At 41.3% G+C, this 27416-nt stretch overlaps 1 protein-coding gene across 3 annotated transcripts in view; it reads left to right on the top strand.

Annotated features, from left to right (window-relative positions):
* Positions 1–2811: 2811 nt before the first annotated feature.
* The window catches only part of UBE2E3 (ubiquitin conjugating enzyme E2 E3), a 56022-nt gene continuing 31417 nt past the window's right edge, over positions 2812–27416 (top strand). Inside the window, exons 1-3 of one of the 3 annotated variants that reach the window (XM_068196021.1) lie at positions 2812–3334; positions 4614–4816; positions 6976–7026. In XM_068196021.1, coding sequence (XP_068052122.1) covers positions 4623–4816; positions 6976–7026 — 245 coding nt within the window. In that variant the 5' untranslated portion in view covers positions 2812–3334; positions 4614–4622. Of the gene's footprint in view, positions 3335–3641; positions 3788–4613; positions 4817–6975; positions 7027–27416 lie in introns of those variants that run through there. The other 2 variants (XM_068196019.1, XM_068196020.1) reach the window with 2 other exon arrangements.

Raw genomic sequence — 27416 nt, forward strand, 5'->3', positions numbered from 1 at the left:
AACAGGATGAGCTGCAGCTTCTGTGGGCTTCCTGTACTCCCTTCTGTAAGTCACTACATCCCTTCTTGGCCCAAGATTTTTGCATCATCTGCTTTTCTAGAACTCTCTGTTAAAACTGTTAATTATCTTGGGACAAGATACACTGCATATTTGAAAAAGAGCTACCTTACAAGGAGCACTAATTGCCACTGTGACATTACCTACAAACAAAAACACAATCTAAATTTTACCCCATCCACTTTAAAAAAAAAATAAATTGTTCATTTCCTGGTTCTCCAGCCTGTCCATATCTATCTGTAGCACTGCAGTAGGGTGCCGTAGTAGGGGTCCAACAGGGGCTTTAACACAACCTGAAATGGGAATACACTTAGGACAGAGAGGTGCATTTCTAGGTGATGAATTTACTGTCAGGAAACTATGTAATAAAAAAGATGAAGTACACAGCTGTAAACATTAAGTAGTATTTTCAGTTGAACTGCTCTTAATCATGAAAAATGTGTGCTGGCTTTATTTTACCACCTGCATGCCCTTAAAATGATCAGGGCCAGGAGATCAAAATGCTTTTCACCTAGTTTTGGTCTCATTGTTTGCTATCTAAGAACTTCATGTCAGATGGAGAAGACTCAACTGTGAATTCCTAAACCTAGAAAAATATATTCAGATGTCTGTGCAGTCCAAGGCAGCTGTTCAACCTCTGTGTGCTAACAGAAACTTCATATCTGTGCTCTGACAGAACAGGAAGGAAGACAGAGCCAAAAAGACATTGGACTTCTGAAAAAACATCTACCAGTCTATCACCTTTGCAAACAGGGCTTCTAAAAAAATAACCCAAAGAACATAAAAGCAACAAAACATAAACAAGAAAGGCAACTGATTGGGAAAAAAAATGTAGGCCTCAGCCTGAGTGCCCAGGACTTCCTTGGGAAGGCCCTGCAATGCCAGCTGCACTTCCACAATTTGAGCACACAATAAACTGACAGAGAAAACACATTCATGATTCTGTACATCAGTTAAAATTACACTGAAGTCAAATTACGAGGGATATGAAAAGTCACAGAGATGTAGATTTGTAACAATGGCTACTAAAATTGGCATTTTTCCCTCTCCTTCAAACTGTACCTTTCAGTGCAGCCCTCTTTATGTGGATGACAACACAGAAAGAAAGAACACTTTCTTTCTGTGAATAACGAACACATCCGAGGAAAATACAACCTCATAAGAACAAAGTGTCATCCTTTCAGACCTGATGTCGAATGAATATTCAAGCAAATAAATACCTGTTATGTCCACACATTGCTGTAGTAAACTCATTTTAATATAGAAAAAACGCTGGGAAAAAAAAATCTAGACTAATTTTTCTACTAGTCTCCATTAAATGGGCTTTCTTAATTTTCACTTTGTATCCTGAAAGCCACAAAAGCCACACATGTTGTAGCTGATGTGGTGTGCAACTCTTGGCCAATCTACTTACCTTCATTCTGTAGATGTACATTCTTCTACTCCTTTTTTTTGGGATGACTGCATATTTTCACCTGAAATAATTTTAAAGACTTAATCCTGACTTTCAAAGTTCCAGCAAGGTTCATCTTGAGCATCATCAACAGAATGGGAGGAGGGGAGGGGGAAAGGCTCTCAGTGCTGACTGATAGATTTTTGATACTGCCATGCTTTCCTTTTACTAATTATGCCCAGATTGCTCATCATGCCAGATACTGTTTATGCTAGGAATTTTCTACAGCATACCTCAGGGGCAAATTGCCTGTAGTGGTGAGCTGGGAATTCTCCATAGCCTACTTTAACAAACAAACCTCCAGTATTCCTCCGCATCATATCATTCAACTTTTCTGCCAAATCTTCAGCATGAGCTAACTTCAACTAACCCCAGTGAATGGTGTTCCTTGACACACCAATTGCTCATTCCCTCTAGAGCATGGTATATGCTCTTTCTTCGAGCCCTTGATCTTGCACAAACTAAGAAAACACAGTAGTTTTAAGTCATTAGGCTGTTGATGATGAAAGCTATCTAGGCAAAAGCCTTTGTGCTGGACAGCAGCTGTTAGTCTTGAGATTTCATGTAAATTTCACAAACATTTATAGTAATTGTTAATTTCTTCTCTGCAGAAGCCAGTTATCCACCACCTCAACCTCATCTACTTCTCACAGATAGATAAGATCTTTATAAAGAAACTGGATTTTAATGCCAGCGTAATCAGGCTCTAAGACCGAAGTATTTACATTCTCTAAATTGGTGGATTGCTTTGGGCAGACAGCGTGAGAAGCTGTTCCAGTGCACACCGGCACCGTGCATTTGGGACGGGCCAGAAAATAAACTGCATCTCCATACCATACCACCTTTCTGTGACAGCACAACTGCTATCAATCATCCCCCTTCCTCTCTAAAACATTTGTGACTTGGTCTGCTGGCTGCTTGCGGAACAACTAACTCTGGTTTTGATGCTGAATACTTCTATTCAAAGTGCTGAGGCTGCAGGGTGGCCGGTGTTTTTCCAGCTCCCATGCGTGACGAAGTGCCAAGGGCAGGCGTTTGTGGTGCTGGGGTCCCATTCCTGTGTGTCCCTGCCCTGACACGGGGCGCAAGGCACGAGCCGAGGCGTGTGAGGCGTGAGGCTGGCGAGGCCGAGGGCTGTGTACACCGCAGGACCCCGGGCATCGCCGTTGCTGGGCACCGGCCCGGCGAGTCCCGCGGCGGGCCGGAGGCTGGAGCCCCTCGGGAGCCGGGCTGAGCTGACGGCGGCGGGTGCCGCCCGGCCGGGTCGAGCGGCCATCGAGGGGCGACCTCCCTCCCCCCCCCCCATTCCCGGGCCGCCGCTTTGTCCTTGCCCGGCCCGGAGCAGGCGCGCCCCCGGCCGCGGCGGGAGCGCGCCTGCGCGCACCCCGGCGGCCGGCAGACGGGAGCGAGCGCCCCCTCTCCCCTCCCCCGCTCGCCGGGAGCTCCGCCGGCGGCCGCGGGCGGGCGGGGGAGCCCGGGCGGGGCGGGGAGAGCCCGGGGGCGGCCGGGCCCCCTCCCCGCCTCCGCTCCGCTCCGCGGCGCGCGCCCGCCGCCCCCCGCCCCGGCCCCCCGGCCCGCCGCGGGAGCCCGCGCCGCAGAGCGGGGCCCGCCAGCGCCACCCGCCGGCCGCGGGGCCGCACCGCGCCTCCCCCCGTCCCCCCCTGCTCCGGCTCTCAATGTTCCACACTGCCCGGCCACAGAGCCGCCGCCGCCGCCGTAGAGCCCCCCGGCCGCCTCCGTCCCCTCCTCGGGCGCCGCGGGCCCGGCCCGGCCCCCCGCCATCCCGCCCCTCCGACCCAGCATTGGGACAGGACGCCGGCGAAGGTAAGGGAGCGGCGGGCGAGGCGGCCGCCGCGGCGGCTGGGCGAGCGCGGTGGGGGGAGGCGGGGAGGAGGCGGGGGGGCTGGTAGAGGAGCTTTGTTCTTGTTTTCGGCGCTCGCTGCCTGGCGGCGGCCGGGGACGCGGGGCCGGCCCGAGTTCACGCCTCACTTGGTGCACACGCACGGTGCGGAGCGGGGCCGGGCGAGCCGCCGCCGCCGCCCGCCGAGCCGAGGCGAGCCGAGGCGGGCTGGCGCTCCCCACAAAGCGCGGCCGGGCGGCCGCCTGGATCCAGCCCTGCCGCAGCTCCCGCCGCTCCTCCTCGGGCCCCCCCGGCCGCCGGGGCAGCCCCCTCCTTCTTTCCCCCCCCCGCCCCCCGCCTTTCCCGATCGGCGGAAAAATGTCGGTCTGCCTGGCGGAGCTGCGCGGGGAGCGGCGGCGGGGAGAGCTGTGCAGAAGGTGCAGTTTGAATTATGCTTCTTCCCCCTCCGGCAGCTCTGTGGTGGCCAAATGCAGTTCTCGCTGCTGGCCATGTAAATAACCGGGGCTGCTGCTACCCCAGTGGCTTTAAATGCATCGCGGGGCTTTTCCCCTTACCAAAAAAAGCCCTACCACCAATAAAAAAACAGACCTCCTTGCCCCCCGTGCCAGCCCTTTAAATGCTCAGAGCAAGTGTACATTTCCATCTGAAATCAACCCAAGTGTAACTGGCAGTGTATTTTCTCGGAGAGAGGGGAAGAAGGGGGAATCTGGCGTTTGGACCCAATAAAATGCTCTGCTCCAGTGTAAATATTTACAGGTTATTAGTGACTTTTTAAAAAATATTTTCAGTGAGGTCTGTTATTTACAGTGTGTCATAAGTTATTAATGTTCATTGCCTAAGTACTCTGCTAAATCTGTCTCATGCCTTAAACAAAGTCGACAATTGGCATATTGTTTAAAGTATGAAAAAAATGTGAGTGGGTTTAAAAATTGGAAATATCTATATTTTCAGAAGTGTAAATATTGCTTTGTAGCTGTCAAACTTCAGCCCTTGGGTATGAGACAAAGAAGTATGTTTTGATTAATTTCTCACTGAAACTGACTTGTCACCTATTCAAAGTTTTCTGGAACTTGGAGAACGCCAAGAGAGAGTCCTGCCTGTTGTATGAACTCTGCCTCCTTTCTTCCCCAAAAAAGTTCCGCGTGATGTCCAGTGGTAGGCAGAGGTCAGTGGAACTTGGGGAATGACAAGAGAGAGTCCTTCCTTGTGTATTAACTCTGCCTCTTTTCTTTCTCCAAAAAGTTCCCCACGATGTCCAGTGATAGGCAGAGGTCAGACGATGAAAGTCCAAGTACCAGCAGTGGTAGTTCAGATGCCGATCAGAGGGATCCGCCTGCACCTGAACCTGAAGAGCAAGAAGAGCGAAAACCCTCTGCCACCCAGCAGAAGAAGAACACCAAACTATCCAGCAAAACTACTGCTAAGCTATCTACTAGTGCAAAAAGGTAAAGGAGGGAGTGAAACATCCTGCAGTATTTTTGCACAGTAGTTGGAGTCACGGTACTTGCACTGCACTTGTCAGGGCAGAGGCTTTCTTCTTGTAAAGCTGCGTGGAAGGGAGTGAACTATCAACTTCGGTAGTTGACAGGAGCCTGCTAAGCAGTGTTTTAATTAATCCAAGTCTTGTTGGAGTAACAGTTACACAGAATGGTCCTATGTCTTTTGAAGAGTTGGTACAGAACTTGATGACTTACAGGCTGACTGGGAGGGGAGCACCTAGGTACGTTTTGTATTTGCAAAAATGTGTGAGAGAGCTTTGGTGCTTTTTTCTGAGTTAGGTTTCCATGCCTGATTGGTATAGGGTGAGTCCTCCTGGAGTATTTTATTGTGGTTGGTAGACTGATGACAGGCAATGCTGTCTAATTAAAGAAGTCATAAAACCCCAGTGGCTTCTCTGGGCCTTATGAGAGCTTTTCATGATTATGCACAGGAGAGCCTTACGCACCTTGAAGGAATGGGTTCATTCTGCCATTCTCCTGGGAGAAACTCACCTGAGTTTTCTCCCTTAGGAGCTGTGGATTTAAACCTGTGACATTCCACAGGGAGCCTCTACCTTTAATATGAGAATCTTCAGAAACCTTGTTTAGTTATATTGGTTGCACTTTCATTTGTGTATAAGTTTATTGGCAGTCTGGCTCTTAAGAATTACTCTGGTAATTAATTTTCTCAAAGATCAGCTGTGTGAAATACTCCAACTTTAAATTCTTTAATTCTAGCTGTCTTTGGAGATGAAACATAACTTTCCAGTCCATTCCCTGGAGCTGCTTTTCTTTGAAAACATTTACAAGTATCCAGTAGCAAGAAAAGTTGTAAAATAGCTGTAGTAGCTTCAAATTTTGCTTATTCAGCGTGACTATTGTAGTTCTGACTTTTATGAACACTTTAGTAATTTTGTATTGGACTTAAACTTAGTAAATTCTTTTTGAAATATGTTAAAATTGTTGCAGAGGATGGCTGCATGGTTTTGATGACTTTTGAGCTTGTTGAAACCCTTTGAAATAGGACTGGCTAAAGAGAAAAAAATTTTGCAACTACTATGTAGCACTTATAATTTTTTGTTACTTGTCTTTATTTGACAAGCCTAAGATACAGGTTTCTGACACTGAGTTTTCCCATGTTGTCTTAATTTCATTTAATCGTTGCAAGTCTAATTCCCTGCATCTCAGATAGTTCAGTAGGCTTACTGAACTTATTTGTATTAATGTAAGGACATCCAGAGCAGTTTCTGTTAGCTCACCTTTTAAGGCCTGCTATTTGCATGAAATTCACAGTATTGCTCTTATGTGTCCTTTTGTGAAGAGAACTCTTGATCTTTTTAAGGGGAGTTAACCATGTTTATTTTGAAATTGCACCTCTTATGTACCTAAATAAACTTAAATTCATGGGAAGTTTTCAGTACTCATTTTTCAGCTCTTAACTCCTTGTGAATGTTTGTAATAGAGTAAAGTTATGCACAGATTATTTCAAGTTATTGTATCATTTTTTATCACATAAATACAGCTACTGTATGAGGTTGCAGGAGGCAAGGCAGCAGAAGGTATGGAGAGAAGCAAAGTTGATCCAGAGAGATTATTCCAGTAACAGAGACAGCCTGGCAGATCTGCAAATCCACTTTTTAAACACACTGCAAAGTAATAGGTAAAATATTGTGAAAAGAGTGTGTCTGCTGCCAGCACGGTTAACTTGAGCCTCAGTCACAGGTCCTGTAGCTCTGGTTTAAAGTCATTGTCAAATCTGCCTGTGCAGGCTCCCCCCCCACCCCCGCCTCATTTGCATATTAGCTTGAAAAGAAAATCTCCCTGGTAAAAAGTGCTCGGATGTGAAAAAGAGTTACTTTTCTGAATAGTTGTGGGAAATTTCTACCCAGCTCAGCTGTAAGTGTTCTGTTTACATGCAGCGTGGAGCAGGAAAAAAGCTGCAAAGTTTCTCAGCTGTGGGATTTGGGTTATGCCTCTGAGAACAAAGAGGAAGCAGCCATGTTAGCATTACTGAAGGCAAAGCCAATCTTGCATTTAACTGCATGGTGGTAGAGGGCAGTGTAATTCCCTGATTTATTCTATAGACTATCTCAAATGCTTTGTGTCTGTTCTCATTTCACCAACAGAATCCAGAAGGAGCTAGCTGAAATAACCCTTGATCCTCCTCCTAACTGCAGGTATGTAATGGCTTCTTAAATTGTGGTCGGTGGTAGGAAATTAATGTGCTCAGGTTAACAAAAGGCAAACTTAGTGTTTACAACGGGTGACTGTTAGACAGAAATTGCATACAGCGAATTAAACAAGCATACGAAATATTTGAAACTGGAGTTTGATATTTTGTCTGCATGTTGGAGGTGTAGTCATTAGTGATTGATGTACACAGTGAAATCTATTCAGTTTGTTGTTCATAGCTGGTCAGTGCCTTTGTGAAACATTAATTATATGAATGTCAAAATATGCTGAAGCTTTCAACTTAATGTCTGCATGTAGTTTGAACTGGGTTTTTGAGTGCTGAGTTTCTGGAGTGATCTTTTCATTCTGAAGTAAAGAACTGTATGTGATTTTTATATGCTTTCTCTTAGTATGTTGTTTAACAGATAAACTGAAGTATTGCCTCTAAATTTATGTGTCTGTTGATCAAAGTTGTAGTCTCTTGATAAAGAATATTTTTAAGGAAGTTCCCAACTTGGGAGGCAACTCTGTTTGTTTTTAGAAAATGAAATTTTAAGCATGGGAGACCGAGTGATTTAGTTTTAAAGCGATGGTTTGGAATTGAAGTACTTGATCTGTAGGAAAGTTAGATAGTAGCACAGTTAGCTGATTTCTTTAAATCTTTTGGCATGTTTTACTTTTGTTTAAAGGATGCATAAAAATTCTTATTAGCTGTGAGCATCCAGTGTTCAGATTTGCAGTAAAGCTAGCTTTAAATAATGTTGCTTTCATTTGAGGCATCTCCATAAGATTTCTGACTGGAAGGTATCTTAATAACTTGTGTAACAGTGAGCCATGTACATGTTCTAAAAAAAAATGCTGGAAATGCTTTCTGATTGTGTGTTGGAATTGTTTGGCTTTTGAATGAGTTGGTGGGTGTTTTGTGAATTTGATAAAATATGAGCTGATCCTCTGTCTCACTAATCCATGAGTGCAGGGGCTAAACCAGAGCAGTGTTTTATTGAATTTGTGGTGAAGGCATCTTGTCCTGAGGACTGTGCTGTAGATTGCCTGTGGCAGTCCGATGTATTTGCATGTAGGGTCAGTGGCTCTGTTTGTTTAAGGTTTGGGGTTTGTGTTTTTGTTTTGGTTTTTTGGGTTTTTTGTTTGTTTGTTTGTTTGTTTGGGTTTTTTGTGGGAAGATGGATTTGGTTTGTTTTAAATAACTGCTTTGGATAACTTTAAATACTGGGCTCTAGTTCTGTGTTGGTCCTGCACTTTATATTTAGACCATCAAAGGGGCATGGCAGAAGAGAAAGTATTTAAATGAAATAGAACCCTGACGCTTTGCTTACAGTTGCCAGAAAGACAATTGTAGCAGTTTCGGGTACAGCAATTTACAGCTTTTAGAAAGAGAAGCTTTCACACTCTGCAGCACTATCTGATACTTGGCTCCCTGGCAAAGCTTGTTCCTTTCATATTAGCACAAGAGTATTGCAGAGCATTTTGCTTGTGAGCTGGTACAGCCAGATGCCCAGCAATGATGTTGAGTATGATGAAAACCCCCAATGTGTCTAAAATTATTCAAGTTTCTTTCCTACAGAGAGTAGGAAAAAACTGGGGTTTTTTTGCCAGTGAGGAAGTCAATGCTTCTGTTCCCAGAGGTATTTTTAGGAGGAATTTAGTGGATTTACTCAGTAACAACTTTATGATGAGTTCATTTTTACCTTTTGCAAAATTAAAAAAAAAAAATCTACAAAATAAACAAGCTTCTGTAACAGGAAATCTGGGTTTTCATGATAAACAGTTTGAACAGTTTCAGTGCCCAAAGTATTTACTGTTCCATTGAAACTGACTTGTAAGGAGGAGCCTAACAAGGAGCCTTGTTAGAAGTAAATGCAGCTGTGTGTTATGTGCAGAAACAGTTGACACTTTTACTTTCTTATAAGGTGTAGTAGCACAGATTAGGCTACAGACAAACACAGCAAGCTGATGAGACCTCTTCACTGCTCATCATGCAACAAGCAGCAGAATGCTACTTACTGCATTTCTTGTGAAAGAAAAAGAATTTGTGAAAAAAAAAACCCAAAACATTTAAAAGCCTGTGTAATTTGGGCATATTCACATGTGCTTTAAACATAAAAACCTAGTGTCTAAGTTCTCCCAAAACCAGTTTTTCATGCACAGTGTTTCTCTTCCATTCTAGAGCACAATCATCTCATTTGCAGTCCACATATTGCAAACTTCACAAGAATACAACTGGCAACTAATGCTCTTGGATGCTGATAGTCCTTCTGCTTACTCAGTTACATAAGTAATGAAAAATTAGCAATTTTTAAAATGCAGTAATGGCACATATGAAATGGTAAATGCTGCTTTAACAGGATACAGTACAAATACTAAAGTACAGATATGTTGAGCTCTCTCATATCATGTTAAACACTGATATCTGCTGCCACTTCTCACCTGCCAATGTAACTTCCCAGAGTCACCCCATGGGAGTGACCCAAGGCTGATTTATCTACTTTAAAATGACACCGACTGGCTGCACTGTGATTCTCATGCAAAAGAGATGTAGATTTCCCCAGCAGTTGTTTTTTCCTGCAGTCACATCTATTGCTGTAACATCTGCTTTATAAAAATGCCAGAGCCCCAAGAAAGCCCCGTTCCTGGGTATGCTGAGCAGTCCTGGGCTGCACACTGACTTCTGTTTTAGGCACTGGGACAGCAGAATGACAGGCACAGTAAAACTGACTAAACAGTAGTTTTTTGCTTGCTTATCTCAACAGAAAGGATTGATTTCTGATTCTGTTAATTGGACAATGAACTGATGAAAAAATCATGTTGTCATGTATCATGCTGTCATGTTTGTGAGCAGTGTATATGAGCTGCATCTCAGGGGTTCCAACTATAAAACTTAATATCTTCATGCTGATAGCTTTACTCCTTTACATGCAGTAGTACTAAATTCCGGTGATTTTGGTGTGATTTTCAAGAAAGATAAAGCATCAAAAGCAATAAAATTAAGTTTGGTCTTAGGCCACTAAAGACGTTGGAGAAAAATTAAGTGCTGCTTTCCACTCATGTTTTCTCCTGTTCAACAGAAAAGCCTGAAACAAGTCAATTACTGTCCAATGTACACCATAGCACTAGGACACATAGGTAAACCTAGGACAGGTATCTGATTCCAGTTTTTCTTGCTTTTGCCATCTTAACTCAAAGCTGTGCTACTTGATGCAGTGTGCTGTATTTAATTTCTTTTGTGCTTTTAATAGCGTAAAGCAAAGCTAAAAAGATCTTGGCCCTATTGCTCCTAGGCAGCTCAGTTTCAAACCATGGCCAAGCACTTATACATACTTCAAGGTGTGGAAGTGTGCCAGACCCCACTGTTACAAACTCTCAGGTAGATGCTGCAAAGATTTTGCATGTAGTGCATGGTAAATCTGGGCTGCAGAGATGCTCTTAAATAAGTTTGACATATCTGGAATAACTATTTTCAGCTCATAGCATAAAACTGTTTAGATAAAGGTCACTGCTCTGTAGTTAGGGTTTTGTCTGAGGCTGCTGTGGAGACCTGCCCAACTTGGAGGCTGCAGCTCAGGTGGAGCAGGGCACTGCTGTCTTCAGCTCTCATTGTATTTCCTGAATTTTAGGGCTGGCACAAGTGGGGCTGTTCCCAGGGGTACTGTGATTTATAGCAGCTTCCTTTAGCTGTTCCTGGCTGCCCTGCTGATCTACAATAACAAAAATGTGTATTCCCAGTTTTCTTTGCTCACTCTTCCTCATTTCCATTCCTAAATTAAATATTGTTCTTCTTTGTGGAAATGTTTTTGAAGTTCTATTTAATAACACTCATGTCAGCTTAGTTTATAGTTTACAGCCCATTTTACAACAAATCCACTGTAGTGTAAACTTTGCAGGAAATGAATGCAAACACCAAATTCAGTGTATCCACTCAGAGCTTAATTCATGTGGTTTAAAAAGTGGTGAGTTGAAATAGTGCATCTTTCCCAGGCAAGTGGGAGAATATAAGTCTTTTATATCCTGTGCTGTAAATTGGCTTTAATCTCTTCTCTTTACTAAAGTTAAAATCAAGATATTTGAAAGCAGGTGGTTAAAAAGAAAAAAGTAAAGTGGAAAGGCCAGGCAAAACACATGCTTTGGAGCACTGGTCAGAGAAACAACTTGCTTTCTTTGTAGCTGCTGGGAAATGGGACTTTTTGCTAAGAGAGGGCTGCTTGGATCACCCCAAAGGCTCCCTGCTCTGTCTCATCCTCTAGCCAGTGAGTGCCTGACCTTATAGGTCTTTTGGAAAGATTTTCCTTAATAGGGATTACAATATTGATTCCTATTTATTTTCAGGCCTTGTATGCTAATACATACTAATGTGATTTCTTGAGCAGTACTACAAAAGGGGGCAGTTGATGATTTTGCTGTTTGTAGCCTCTCCTAGACTTGTAAATAGGTTGATGGTTTATGAGTAGTTAATTTTGAAATTATGTATTTTAAAATAACACTCCAAAGTGTGTGGACTAAGAACAAATGGAAGGAAGATGTGTAAGGGTTTTGTTTTAATACAGGATTTTTCTGCTTGCTAAGAACTGCATTTATCCCTTTAATTACTGCCACATCTTGGGCTAATTCTATCCTGCAGAGTGTTGCCAACGCCAGGGTCTGGAGTTTGACACAAAGAAGAATGCCTGCAAAACCCTGGCAGGCGAACACTATTACTGCATTGGTTATGGACCCATGCTTCCAGATGTTTGTAACTGTTGGACTGTGCTTGTTATTCCATCAGTGTGGGAGCACTGCAGTATGTGTTTAAAGCAATGTTGTGAAGGTATTCCTCAGACCAGCAATTTAGGCTCTTTCAGTTGAGCTGTCTAAAACAATGAGAAGCAATGAAAAATTGTGCTGGTGGTGCAGGCTCATCCACGTGCAGAGGTAGTGCTGGATTTGAGCTAATGCAGCCTCGTGTTTGTGAGGAAGGTGCTGCAGCTAAGCTTGTAGAAGCATTCCTTTTGTTAACATACTCTGCAGTAAGGTTATAGGCAAATGTTTACTCTGCAAACAGTTGTGCCTGTTGAAGATGTTACTGCACAGCTGTGGTTTGCTCCAGTTCTGCCACGGACATGACTGACTACTCCAGTCAGAAAGTGAAGCAGATTCATGTGATTACTCTGTAATGCTCCCCAGGGACGGGAAAAAATAAAAAAGGAAAAAAAAATCATCCGAATTTGCTTAAATGGCTTAAATAGGTGATTCAAATGAACTCTGCTGGGTTTTTCCTGCCTCCTCTCAGAGTAAGCATTGTTCACACAAAGCTTTTTGCCACACACACCGGGATATGAATAAGCCAATCCATTCCTTTGTCTCTCAAATGCAGTAAGTTTCCGTCTCCCCTTTGTCAAAGCCAGGCATTCTGTTGCCTTTATGAAATCAGGAGGAGAAAATATATTGCATGCAGTCAAATAGCAGGCCTTTATACAGTAGCAAAAGTGTGTGCCCATCTTCACGTGTATGTTTTTTTCTTCCACTCAAGCTGTTGACTTTTGAGATCGGTGTATGTCCTCCAGTTTTGTGTTTATTGTCTTAATTTCTTTTTGGGCAAATGTCTTCATAGTATTAAATAATGAATCCCAGTGAGCAAAAAAAAATTGTCAATTTTTCTGGCTTCCACCTCTGCGGTGAAAACCCAATTGTGAGCACTAAATGGTTCCCTATAGGAGAGCAGTTGATCAAGGTGTGTAAGAGATAGTTATGTTTAAGAGTATGTCCCCAAATGCTTGTGCTGAAGCTGAACAAGCAAAATTTTTAAAAATCACCCAAACTCTACTTGATAATGTATCTTGTGGCACATTATGCTTTTTATTGTCTCTCCCTGCCCAGCACTTTGTCACCACTGAGCGCAATAAATGCATTCTACATGAAAAGAAAGCTGAAGTTTGCAGAGTGGTTTCGAGAATACAACCCACAAGATTATTTCTAATACTTCCTTCCCTATACAGAAGTTTACAGTTAAAAAAATACAATGAAGAGGGTTCATGGCTCCTCTACAAACATGCTTGAAGTAATTCTCAAATGAATATTGAAGTTCGACTTGTTAGTATTGCCCATATCTGATTTATCTAGAATTATTTCTCCTAAGCATTTTCTTCCCTTCTCCTTCTTTCTTCCTTTTTTCTAACCAGAAGGCTATAGTCCAGGTCAGAGTAGGAAAGAGTGGTGTAATTTAGCACAGCAATCAGAAGTCTGTTATTTTTGTATTTCTGTCCAGCTGTAGAAGCAACCTTTATGTTACAGAGTGGCTTTTACCTTATTTGCTGGTAAGTGACACTGCTTAAGGAAGAGGGATCATGCAAATTTAGAAAGGCATTTCAGTAAAATATTTAAGTGTTAAGTAGAGCCAGACTGCACTGTTATTTAATATACTTTCATTTAAAAAATGCACTAGTGAAAGATTGTGTAACTCCTGAACATTTTGAATTGTGAGAATATTTAAATTTTTTTTTTCAGTTGAGACTAGATGACAGATCCACTAACTGAAAATGCCTCAAGTTTTTTCCCCCTCTGCTAGTATTGACCTCCAGCAAGCTATAAACCAAGGTTTTTTATCAGCCCCCACACAGTGAATTTCTCATGCAAGTATTCTCAGTGGCATAATTAAGAGAGGGTTATGCAACACAAATCAACATATCTACTCATGGGAGTAAGTTTTCATGCCTGCAGATTTGCAGGTTTGACGCTTCTGTGGGCAGTGTCCGCAGTACTGCCCTACCTGCTCTGAAATCTGTGTGGTAGTCCAAAGATTATATAGATACTTCTCTAGTTTTCAGTAGCACTACTGTCAAAATGAAAAGAAAAATAAAATTAATGTTTGTCCATCTACTTTAAAGTTGCAGAAATAGTTCAAACACATTTTCATTCAGCTACTGGTGTTAAAAACACTGATGTCCATTATGTCCTAAGTTTTATCTGGAAACAGTAGAAAAGCCTGACCGTTTTTTAAACAATTCTTTAGGTATTGTGCAAAAATTTGTGAAAAATGCCAAGTAATGGGTCTTAGAGTTAAGGACAAATCTGCTTTTTGGATTTTTATAATGTTACAAAGGCGCTTCAGGCTCGTTGATAAAACTGACTAAAATATGCCATGTATATGTATTTCATTTTTCTTTTTACACTCAAACTGCATTTCTCACCCCTGCCAGCCTGTCATAGTTAGTTTGTGATCAATAGTATGTGTGGCAAGGTCCTAGCACTGAATGCTTCCCCTCAGACTGACTTGTCTCTGTGTAGCAGTTTCTTTACTATTATAGACTTGGGACACCGACTTGCCCCAAAAGTGCAAATAGAAGAGAATCAGCTAATCAGCATCAAACCCTTTATGTAAAATTACCTAATTCCTTTAAAACTGATGTGTGGAGGTTTCCTGGAGCTGGTGTAATTCAGGTTTGCATAGATGTGAAACATTTTGCGACAGGTAATACACAGATCATGAAAAATACCTTGAGCATATTTTCTGAGTTCAGGGCTGGGTAGGCAGGAGCAGGAATATCCAGCTGCATCTCAGACAGGGGCATGTATACCATTAAGCTATCCAGGAACTGTGCTGTTCCTTTACATTGATGCCTTACTTTGAGCCAGTAACTGCTGGTGATAAATGAATCCTAGCCTGCTTGCATTAATTTGGATAAATTTTCCTTCTGCAGAGAGTGCACTATACTGTTACCTAGTTCAGAACTGTGGCTGGAGCAGTTGTTAATTTTATAGCGCTTACAGTAAAACAGACTGGCCAGACCTTTTAGGAACTCAGATACAAGTTTAGTTGACAATGATTAAACTACCATTGTAAGCATCACTTTCAGGAACAAAGTAGGGGTAAGATTTTTTTTTTTATGAAACAGCAAAGTGACCTGTAGTTAGCAGTGAGTCACTTTAAGGTTGGAAGAATCTGTAGAGGACCATCTGACAGTCCCTAGTAATTGATGTTTTCCTTGTTGTTGGGGATACGGGCCTACAGCATATAAATACTGCATTTGGAGTTAACAGTGGGGACCAAAAGGTTGTAGCACATTGGAGGACAGGACTAGAATGCTGAGTGATGGGGACAAATGTAGGAAGTGACCTTAAAAATATTGTGTAATTTAATAATGAGAACTGCAAGGTACAGCACTTTAGTAGGCATAATTAGCTGCACAAATCTGTGGGGGGAAAAAAGGTTGGATGAGGAGCAGTTCTTCACAATAGGTGTAGCCACTTTGAGGATCATGTGCTTTGAAGGAAGACGGAAAAAAAGGAAAAGATCTTCAGATATAGAAGGAAGTTGCTGCAAAGGAAATAAGGCAATTGTTGCTATTCCAGAGCTGGTAGTTACGAAAAGCAACTTCAATTACCCTAATAAAGACCTAATATCAATGTAGGAGTAACTGGACATGAAGCCAGCCTGCAAAAGGTGGTGCATTGCCAGAGGTCTTTAAGAAGCAAAGGACTGACAGGAGCAGTTTAGATACAGTTGTTTCTACTTCAAGCAGGAAATAGACTAAGTGACCTCTTAAAGACCAGTTTGACCAAACTAGCATTTATACTGGATTTAAATTATAATGCTAAAGGAAAGCTTGTGGGGAAGTGATTTTTGCTTCATTTAAAAACTGTAATTTAGTCAGGGTTTTGTAGTATAATCATCCTGGAAGATATACAGGTTCTATGATTCCAAGCAACAGCAAGAATTATTTAAAAAGTCACTAGACGTGCACAGATTTTGTGCTGTTGTCAGTCAAAAAAAGCAAATGTCCTGTGATTTTTTTTCTGCTGATTTATTATTCTACTCAGTCCTTCTCCCCTCTCCCCCCCAAATTTGGCTTTGTTTTAATTGTTACCTAATCCTACTTTAATTGCACAAAGTTGTCACCTTCTGCTAACTAGAAATAAACTAGGCACATGTCCTCAGTTCTCCAGAAGTGTGTGGCACCTTTGTGAGAAACAAATAGCACAGTAGATCTGCAGTAGATCTTGATTTTTGATACTTCATACGCTGTGCTTGGGTTCTCTGTGTTTGTTCCACAGGCACATGAGTATCTCTAACACTGAGCTAAACAAAAGCAAGAGGCATTTTTGTCCTTACATAGGGGCAGTTTGCAGTAGCTATGCAAGCACTGATGCATCTTTCCCAGCACCCCAAATGGATCCAGCACATCAGAAGGCAGTTGTCTGTGACCATGGATCCTGTCTCAAAGCACCCTCTGGAATCAGAGCTCAGACGATTGTAGTGAAAATGTAAGCAGCCTGGCAGGTTTCCAGCTGATGAGTTAATGCTGCTATAAACTTGAGTAGTTCCTCTCTGAGGCATGCAGAAGGGTGCAGGAGCTGGGAAGGTAGCCAGCAAAGTCAGAGAACAGACGGCAAAGCTAAAGGCCAGCCTCAGGGATTCACAATGAATTGTCTTGGAGGTGAGTTCCTCCCTTGCCAGAAACCCTTCCTGTAGCTTCTGTGGCAGGGCTGGAAATCAGTAAGAAAATGAAGGCTCTTATTCAGTGCAGAGCCAGCCTGCCTTTTGGGAGCTTGTTTAACATAGCTTGAGCAAAGGTTGCTGTGCCCAGCGCTCAGGCCACCCTGTGACTGGCTTAGCAGTACAGGTGCTGCAGAAAGCCAAGGGTTCAGTCAATGCTGGCTCAGTTCGTAGAGCTTGAAGCTGCAGTGAGGTGGTTTAGTTTTGAACTCAGATTATCACTTCACTCTGAAGCCTAGACATGGAAATCGCCAAAATGGGATAGAGAGAATCAGTAGAGCATCGGCTGGTCAGATTTCACTGGACAAATTGAAACATGGGTGCTCTCCTTTCTGTAAGGGAAGGTTAGCAGCAGAAAGCTATTTTTGTTTGCTATTTGCAATTTCAGTAAAGCATTTATGCTGTAAATGCTTTGAGCAGAGTGGATTTTAGAGAGTGTGGAAAGTGTTTCAATAGATCAGTAGCTATGCAATAGGAAAGATGTTCAGCTGATGGTGGTTCTTGCTGTGAAGACTGCTATTGTGGCAGACTGGGCAGGTTCCTCCCCAAATAAACCTTTTCTGACTAGGGGTTTGCTAATACTTTAGCTGCTGTTTGTCTTTCTTCCTGGTATCCTAACATCAAAGACTTCATCCAGGTTGAAGGATTCGAGGGATGAGTGAAGTGGTGCAGGGATGGTTAGCTGACACAGAGCTCTGTGTTGTCATTGTGCATCAGTGCCTGTCCTAACTTGTTCATAGAAACCTAGGGCATATCTGTATCTACTTCATTAATATCAGTGGCAAATGCTGTAGTTGGACACTACAGATTTAGCAACATCTCCCTCTACAGACACCCCGAGGGCCCAAAGAACCAACATCCTTATGCAAATACCTGGTTTTCTGTTCAGAGCTTTGGATTTAGAAGGAAAATAATGAGTTTTGGTTCGATTTCTATAAAGCTAATGCAAAGAGAGGTCTTGAGACTAAAATCAAGTTGCACTGAATACTCTAAATCTATATCACATAGAAGTAAATCTAAGTGATCTAAGTTACACAGCACAGCCTACTGCACATTAAGCATTGCTCATGTGATATACATTCTTATGCAAAAGGTAGAAATACTATAGAACCTAAAATTCTAAAAGCATGATTAAACATTTATCTGGGAGGGTGGTCTTTACATGATAAACTATTTGAAGCACAGTCTGTGGCTGAAAAAGTGTTTCTTGTGTGGAGTAGAAATTTTGTATGATATCCATACAAGTTTTATACAGCCAGGTAGTGCCTAGCTCCACCTTTCCCTTCTTCCAGAGAGTCATGGATAGCTGGAGTAGTATGAAGAGTTGCAGTAGCAACCTGACTGCTGTGTATTTTGAGTGTGGTTTGCTTCTCCCTTTTTGTTTATAGGCCAGAATTCCAGGTGGTGTACTTAGTTATACCAGAGCAAACACACAACTTAGGTTTTTTTTTAAAAAGAAACAAGTTCCTGAAGTGAAAGGGACATCATCAGAACAAAGTGGTGATTTGTTTGATAATACAGAGTAGCACACCTTAAATAGATCCATATGTGGAGAAGTCGGTTACTTTCAAGGTTCTCTGAAAACAAATGCAGTGAAAGCATTTTACTTTCAAGTGTTTTGTTTTGTTTGTTTTTCATGGTAATACTGCAGACTAGCGTTATTTAAAGTCTTTGTTTTCTGTTAAACCTGCTTGGGGTTTTTTGTTTTAGGAATAGAAGAAGCAAAGTAATTTCTTATCAGTTAGAAGGCAAACTAACAATAGTGGCTCTCGATACAAAACAGCTATTGTAGGCTCAGCACCATGTGGTTGTCCCAGATATAAAGGTCATTCTAGCAAAATTCCTATACAGTGACCAGTGTGCCTTACTAGAAATTAGAGAAGGTGGGGTCGGGGATGGAGAAAATGGAGACAGATATGAGCTGTTCTACCCTGAGAAATGACTTTTCATCCTTCTGGATGCTGTTTATGCTGTTTGCATTGCCTCTGAATTTCTCTGCAAGCCATGCTTGATATTTTTGCTGTAGATGGCTACTGCATACTTTTCATTCAAGCAGGACTGTGAGAGAGATTTTGATAACTCTGGGTTTTTTTTTCTGATGAATGCAAGTTGATGTGCTTAAGTTTTCTTAACTCCCAGATTCTGACCTTGGAAAAATAAATATAAATAAAATCTCTTATCTGGATTGTCAGACTCAGCTGTGCTTGTATTCTCTTTTTGTTTTCAAACATGCGAGTAAGGAGACAGGAATAACTGTGAACACACCCCTCCCCACACCTGAGATAAGCTGGATACCTCCCTGTTAAAATCATCCATCTTGGCTGGGCAGCTTTCCAGTAAAGATGACACGTGCCCACCAGTGTGATAGCAGCTGGTTTCAGGAGGTGGGAAGATAAGAGTGCTGTTTGAAAAAAAATGCACCAATAGAAATATCAGTTGGGTTTTCTGCTTCTTGAAAGTGTGTGAAGAACAGGTAATTATGAGAGACTGTATTGCCCAAGGTCTTAGTCCAAGTCCATTTATGCCCAGAAGAATTCCATGTTTGTCAACTTTGAAAGAGCCATTGGCTTTTGAAGCCTGAATGGAAAAAAAAAAAGGCAACACTAAATTGTGCAGTAAGCAGTCCATGCAGTGCACTGAATGTTATTTCTGAAGGTAATTCTGTTGATCTTTTTCTGAAGTTGGTCGTTGATCACAGACCGAGGGGTCAGTTCTGGTTAGCTTTGCAGTAGATGCCATAACCAATGAATGCTTGATGAGTGTCTGAGAGATGCTGTGCTGCATCTGCTTGTGCTTTCCATATGCAGCTCTGTGTTTCCTTCAAAGTCATCTGGCAGAGTGCAAAGCACCATGAGTCATCCTGGCACTGCTGGAGTGTGTAACTACAGTCTCTTAGCTAGGTGCAAGCCAGAGCCTGGCTTTTATCCAGTTTGGATGCAGAGCAGGACGCAGGAACCCCCCATTGCGCTGTTCTGTCTTAGGTGGGTGGATAAACTGCAGTATGAAATTGCACCAGCTGCATGTGTTCCTGAGAGGCTGCAACCTCCTCCTTACTCAGGAGTAAGCATGTTCCTGGGGCACCCCAGCTCTGCTCCAGAGCCAGCAGTGCAGCACTGAGCCAGGGCACCTCTTTCTCCTGCTGAGGAGCAGTGCTGGGCTCAGTGTGCTGGTGGTGCAGCCGTGTTCTGCTTGTAGCGTGGCTCCAGTGCCTGTGCTAATGGGCACTGTGCCTCTCAGTCTGTCAGTTGTTTCTCTGAGTTTTTTCCTAGCCTCTAAACTTTTAATGGCGGAGTCTGGATCACCACTGGAATAGAAATTTGGGGAAAAAGATTTTCCTGAGGGAAGTTTGAAAGAAGCTTTACTATAAAACCTTTCTATTCTCATTTTTGGAATCTGCAGTAAGTTGTTCCTGATATTATTAATTCTTCTGGCAGATAGAGTTAATTTATGTATTAGTCTTCATGCTGCTGTATGAATTATAGATTTAATTATGGTCCAGGTGCTCAGAGCTTTGCCATTCTTCTATATGTTAAATATAAAGAGAAAATAAGTCTGAGTAATTTTTTGGCTTACTGAATAAATGTAAACACTTGGAAACTATGCCAGAGTATAAATAAATAGAGGATTTCCTTCATGGAGAATGTTATTATCTACTCCAGGGTATTCTGCTTTATGGGGAGGATTAGTGTTTTGTATTATACTGGGACACACGTTTTTACAGCTACTACTCTCTGCAGCAGAAGATTAAAAAGTTTTCCTGTAATTCCTTCTATTTCCAAATTTTCTTTTGCAATTACAGCTCATTACTAGGGGCCAAAGGTTGATTTGAGTTAACATAGCCATAACGAGAAACACTCTCTGATTCCCTGGTAGGTGTAAATAAACTGCCTACTTGTAGGCAGTTCTGAGTTACTTCCTCTTCTTCTGAGTTACTCAGTCTTTTCTGCCTGACACAGTTTTATTCACAGTCCTTGAAGGTTCTCATACTTCAAAGCTACTTAAGTGTGTTTGTTTCTTGTCCTAAACCAGTTTACCATCCTACTCTCTACTAACCTATAAGAAAATTCAATTTTTGACTGCATTTTAATTCCATGAAACTCTTTCCATAACTGTCTGTTCACAATCAGGCTGGATACGAGATCTATGAAGAAAACCTTTTTAACTGAGATTTCACAGGATATTTGAGCAAGGGGCAAGTATATGAAGTATGTTAAATAACTGGGACTAATTTCTCTTCATTCCCCTTTTGTGTCTACATTTTTAATTGCTGCCTTTCTGCTTTGTGGCCCTGAGTCAGAGAAAGCTCACCTTTCTTGCCTTTTCCAGGAAACTGTGTGTTTGTTTAAATGCTTTTCCAAAGGGAATGTGAATTGGCCTTGTTTCAGCTGCCACTGAACATCACTTGACAGAGCCTGTGGGATAATATGTCTGTGTGTCTGCTGCTGTACTGGGGACAAAAAATTAAGACTATACTTCTTTAATATATTTCACTATTAGAATATGCCATTTATGGATGCAATAGTATGAAATTTTCAGATGAGTGTCAACTAATTTATTCTTGCAGTTGTCCCCTTATGCTTCTTCTAATTTGTGGGTCAGAAAAATGCATGTCATAATTTCATTTTTCTTCTGGGCACTGCAGCTATCCTCAAGAGTCTGCTCTGCCTTAGACACAAATAACATATTTGATGCATCTCCTGAGGAAGCAGCCAAAAGTGCATGTTCTGACCTCATCTTTAAGCCTTTCCATTTCCTTTACTCATACTTAATGAAGTTACTATCACAGCCATTAAAGATAATTGTGTAAAAGTAGATTATGTAATTATTGTAGTTGTACTGGTTTTAGTATAAAGTCAGGTATTGATTCTGATTCTTTATTTTGGCTCAGTATGGCAATGCCAGTTTGCTCTGATTGTTGGATTTGGAAGTCTGTGTTGTTATTTGAGGTGGCTAGAGAGTTTTTTTTTTCTGAGGAAATCTGAAAGGTTTAGAGCACTTTGATACTTTTGTTTGAGAAAAGAAATTAATTTACATTGAAGAGATCCTGTTTTAATGTCTCAAAAGTTTTTCCTCTGTTTCTTTGATGCTTAGTACAGGGGATCATTTACAAAAGTTTCGCCAGTATCGCTCAGGTCAGTTGTGGTTCACTGGTATTGATGCTATGGAGAGCTGTGCAATTGTCTTCTAGATATCACTGGTGTGAATTGATCTACAAATGGGTTCTTACACTTTCTGTAAGCTCTCTTGATGCACTGCACCTTTTGATTGGGGAAGCTACACATGCAATTTCTTTATTTTAATACACCTCTAATGTGGTTAAGTTTAGACTAAGATCTGGAAGTAAACTCTTCATAGGGATTTTCCTGTAACAGAGCCTAAATTTAGCCTTCTTTTATATGAGCATAATTTTAGATCTTGAAGAACCTACACTTTGTGGGAGGTTAGTGAATGAATGGGCTGGGGGCTGCCTGTGTATAGGCTTTCAAGTCCTTTACTCAAGAAGGAAATGCAATTGATGTCAGCATGTTAATTTGATGGAGTACATTTATAGGAAGCTTTATATAGCTGTTGGATGTTAACTTAAAACCATGTCTTCATTTGCTACATTTGTTTGTTTGTTGTGTCCTTAGGTTATTTAATAAAACATGCAGTGAAACACTAGAAAAGCTCCTGGACTTTGTCTTCCAAACAGCTATCATTGTCAATGTTAAGGTTCTTCATGTCTTAAACAAAACAGTCATTTTTCCTTATAGCAAAAGTATGATTTTGAAGAGTTACTTACTCTTCATGCATTACCATGTATTTTTATTTTAAAACTGAATTATATCAGTTGGGCCTTTTCTGGATGTTGAAGTCAAATCAAGTCACTGTGACTTCTGGAAATAGAACTGCTACTGTACAAAATCCTTATTAGTATAAAATCCTTATTAGTATAAAAATGTTTCTCTATTAGTATAGAGAAACATTGCAAGTCAGTGCCCACACTCTTCAGATTCCCTTTGTTTCTGAAGGTCACTATGGGCTTGACTGCTGTATTTCTGTGTCTGTGGTAGATCAGTGCATACAGTGGTGCCGTGCATGAGACAAGGTTGGCTTGGCATCGCTGAATTGTCATCAGTCTGGTCTTGTTATTACTCATAAACTGTGCTTGGCTGTAAGCATACTATAGATGCTCCCTGTTTAGTGCTCAGGAACTCTTTCCTTGGAAATTGTGTGCCTTTTTAATGTGTCATGGCTCAATTATCACATTCATTTTGGCTGCCAAAATAGCCATATATATTGTCTAGCAAGTGACAGCCTGGGCCTTTATCTCTTTCTGGCTGTTTGCCAGCTGTTTAATTGCAGCCCTGTGTTTGCTGTGTGGCACATCTTATGGTGGTCTATTATACCCAGCTAAAACAATATTTTGAAAATGTTTCAAATGTAAACTAATTCTGTGAGACTGTACATCCTGTTATTTACATGATCTGCTAGGAATGTAATGTAGGTAATTTTTCCCCCTACAAATATGAACATTTGTACCTCTGATCATCTTACGAATTTCCAGGGCAGAGAGAAGGCAAGATGGGGATGGAGAAATGCTATCTCATCCCCTTGAGAGATGTAATTAAAGCTGTACTCTTGTCATGCAATTTTTCATTTGTAGTTTCCAAGACGTTTTTAAAGCCAAATATTCTCTTTGTTCTGCCTTTAGAAAAGAGCAAGCATACAGAAACTGAGCTGAGATCTTAAAAGGAACAGCAATGCCTGTGAGCCATATTTCTGACCAAATGGGTACTTTGAGTGAAGATGATGTTGGGGTTTGTGTGAATGGTGTCTCATAGAGGCAGAGAATGGTGCAGGTGCTATTTGCACACAGCACATTTGGTTTGGCAGCCACCTGCTTTCCATCGGGAAACACCTAAGGCAGGGCTGGCTCTGTGTCCTGCCACCCTACCTGAGGGATGGAGCCACTCAGTGTGAAACCAGGACATTGGAGGGCTAAGCACTCCACAGCACTTAGCTGTGCAGGGAATCCTTAGGCTGAGTTCAGTTTTGCCCGCCTCTCTTTGTACAGATATTAGTATCTTGCTCATTTTTTGCTTGAAGAGCTGTTATCTTGAGAGTTTCAGCTCCTGGATGGATTCCTATGTGGTGCAAAATGCTTTAGCCTTAAGAGCAATGAAGGTACATTAGCTAACAGTCTTGGCTGTGTAGATTTTTTGGCAGAAACTTTGCTTTTCCACTGCTTTAAGTAGAAATCAGGAATTGTTCTATTGCTTGTTTAATAGGAAGAATAACTGTTTAACAAGAAAGACATGATAAAAGTCTTGGTAGACAGCTTTTCAGTTCAGAGGAAGACAGAACAGAAGAGCACCTAAGATCCCATTTTTGTACAAAACACTAGATTTATAATTAAGTAGTAATGATTAGCTTTAAAAAAAAGAAGAAAGAACAAGTTATCCTGTAGGCAGGATTAGATCTACAGGATTTTTTTCTTAATTGGAGGGGAAAGGATCCCATCTAGCTAAAGCCATCTAGCATACTGGAAGAGGTTTGATTATTAAAATGGACTTTTTTAAAAGGATATAAAATTACTAAGAGTTCTCTTAAACCTTGTGAAAAATCCAATACTGTGTGAAGATAATATACTCAATCAAGCATGTGCATGTATGTTTTTTCTGGTTAATCTGCTAGAAAAATTGTGGGAAATAGCCCCATTTTAAAATACCTTTTTGAGAAGCTGACCTGTTACAAAGTGAGCATTCAAAGGTATTTAGGAGAGAGTTGTACATATATTGGGCAGCTGGAGTGAGAATGGTTGCGGCAGTTCTGCTGTGCTGTCACTGCATGTCTCCTCAGGAAATGCATCAAAACAGTCACTAGTATCTTTTTTTTTTTTTTTTTGTGGCAACATCTGTATAATTCCTGCAGTTTACAATGTGACCAGTCTATCCAGAATCAAAGAATGCCACTTTGCTTGAGTTTCCTTGACAAAACTCCTCATTGCTCTATTAAGCTTTTGTTTAAATACTGTATTTAGTATGTTTTGCATGTGAGTATATTATGTATCCCAAATCACTTTACTTTGTGGTGAGTCTGAAAACATCATCAGCTAAGTTTTACGGTGTACAGTTAAAGTGGGTGCTGAAAGGCAGCCTACAGAAGCCCTTCTTCTCTTCATGCTGCCTGGTTTGATAAGGCACGTGTGCCTGTGTGCCATTGACACGGAGGTGTAGATTTTTACTTGATTTGTTAAGAAGTTTTTATTTCTGAAGAGAAGTTCCAGCACTCTGCGAATAGATACCCTCTCATTGAAAAATGCTTACGTGTTAGATGTGGTCATTGCAATTAACAGTTGCTCTGGGGAAATGAAGTTTCTCTACTGTTTGAGGTCTTCAAATATTCCTGGGAGTTAGATAATTAAATCCCAGCAAGACTTGTACAAAGCCCAGCTGGCAAAAGAGTGATACCAGTTGCTCATCATGGCTGAACATTCACTATCTATTCGACAACAGATACGAAGGACATGATCAGGACAGGTCACAAGAATGCACAGCCCATACACCACTACAGGCTGATCAAGCCTGAATGTTGAACTAATGAAATATTAATCAAATGCAGAAAACTGGTGACAAGCAGGGTGAGAGCAAATACCCATGCTGTATTTGCTGTGGAATATTGAAAGGTGCGTGCAGAACTGTCACAGGCCGATGGTTCAGACTCAGTGTGTACCAGCTGCAATACTGGTGCTTCAGGGCTTTGCTTGGCTTTTCATGTCCCTAAGCTTGCTGTGCTTCCTGTTCCAAGTCCTGTTTCACATGCTGCCTTCGTTCACCATTGCTGACTTTTTGCATCCTCTTCCTCTCCCATCTCCACAGCTGTGATTTCAGTAATTGGGACTAAACACTGGCCTTTCTTCAGAAGAATATTTCTTGTATAATCATAGCTACTTTCTTTGGGGATTAAAAAAAAAAAAACAAAGCCAACAAAAGAACAGAAAAAAAATTATACATCCTTGGCAGGAACATGCAGCATGTTCAGGGTTAAAGCAGACCAGGAAAAGGGACACTTCCCTTTCTTGTCAAATTAGCTTTGGTTTCTAAGATCCATCATGCTGGAATGCAGCCCTGAAATGCCAATTTTCTTGTAAGGAGGAAGCAGAGCCAATTGACTTAAACTTTTAGTTGCATCTGCTGGCAATTTCCACCAGAAGCTAATTACAGCTCACAGCTATCACCAGCAGATGACTGACTGGTTCCACCTCACAAAAAAGAAAGTTTAAACCCACACAGGGGTTTCTTTTCATTTTTCAAGCAGATATTTTACACATACAAACAGAAATCTTCAAAATTTAGGTAAATTACTTTATCATACAAATAAAATCTCTAGGTCTTTCCAAATCTGGAGTTCATTTATTGGGCTTTGCACTGTATCCCAGTATCATATCAACACCACATGTTGCGTGCATTTTGAAATTGTGATGTGATTAACCCAGTTCACTTTCTGTGTTGTCAGTTCTGGAAATTACTTCAAGAGAACTAAAATAGCTCAGACCTTTTTGCTATGTTAATGCTGCAGGTTTGAAAATGCTCATGGGTACTGAAATATTTTCTCCTTTTGATACTGTGGTTCCACAAAAACGAATTTTGCAAGAGTGAACCTTTTCAAGAGTGATTCTTTTCAACAAAGAATGAGCATGACTTTTTCCAGCTAGCATCACTAGATGGCGTTGCCTAGTAGTCTAACAGCTGAGAGTCTGAAAATAGATGAAATTAATGTAAATCTGTAGAGTAATTAAAACATTTAGATCTTTCAGTGTGTATGTCTTAGGTATTTTTTTCCCTTTTCAATCATGCTTCTAATTGTTCAAGAGAGGGCGTTGAGCTGAAGTGTTACTTCTGCCTGTTGTAGCTCTTAAGCAAGTAGTGAGTGTGCTGTAGTTTCTGCTGTGGTTCTGCTCTTCCTTGGCTTGCTTGAACACTGCTTGAAGTCATGTGCTGAGGGGCTGAGGCTCAGTCAGAGCTTGTGCTGCTGTATCATGCACAGTTCTCTCTGTACACAATCAGCCTCTTTTAATGGTATGCTGAAATATTAGCAGAAGGACTGCTTGGAGGATGCCAGAGCAGACAAGCAACAAAAACTCTGTCAGTATTACTTTATAGAAAGCTCCTGGTATATGTTTTTCTAAAGTATGATGTGCACAGACAACATGAAAAAAACCAAAAGTGTTGTTTAGGGCTTTTATTCTGTTGGTTATTTTGTGGTTTAGACACCATGCCACATTTTTTTCTTCCTGGCTGGTTTCCTCTGTTTTGTCAGTGGTCAGTCATGCTCTGGCAGCAGCACTGACATGACACTGCTGTGCCTGCATGTGGGGCATGACCATGCCTGCACACTGTTCTCCGGTGTGCTTTTTTTTCCCAGGCATGGCTGGGGGAAACCTGCCTTTCATATGAGTAGTGTATTTAGCTGCAAGCAAAAAGATGTCAGGTAGGTGGATTTATTCAGGGAGGATGGTAAGGAGAAATGATGAATCAAGCAGCTTTGATTCGGTGCTTTCAGTTCAGCTCCATCACCTGTCTCTTTTAAACTGTAAGTGAGAATTTGGCATAACCTACTCCCTTTTCTTAGTTCACTAGCACGTTTAATTTAAAAGATCTCCTGCTTGACATTATAGTTATTTTAAAATTCTTTCTTAACCCATTGCAGATGTCTTTACTAGTCTACTAAAAATTAAAGATTTGTTGTTGACAGGAATTGGTATAACTCACTTGTTTAGTTTCTTAGTTTAAATAATATTTCTAGATAATTTCAATCAGTTTGCCTGTAATTATACATTTAGATCTAGGGAGTGTGCACACCTCTGGTTATTTTAACACTTGTATTTACAAAATAATATTTTTAAAGACTTTATGGTAGAATCTTAGT

This window comes from Anomalospiza imberbis, chromosome 7 (assembly GCF_031753505.1).
Source record: "Anomalospiza imberbis isolate Cuckoo-Finch-1a 21T00152 chromosome 7, ASM3175350v1, whole genome shotgun sequence".
NCBI classification, from domain to species: Eukaryota; Metazoa; Chordata; class Aves; order Passeriformes; family Viduidae; genus Anomalospiza; species Anomalospiza imberbis.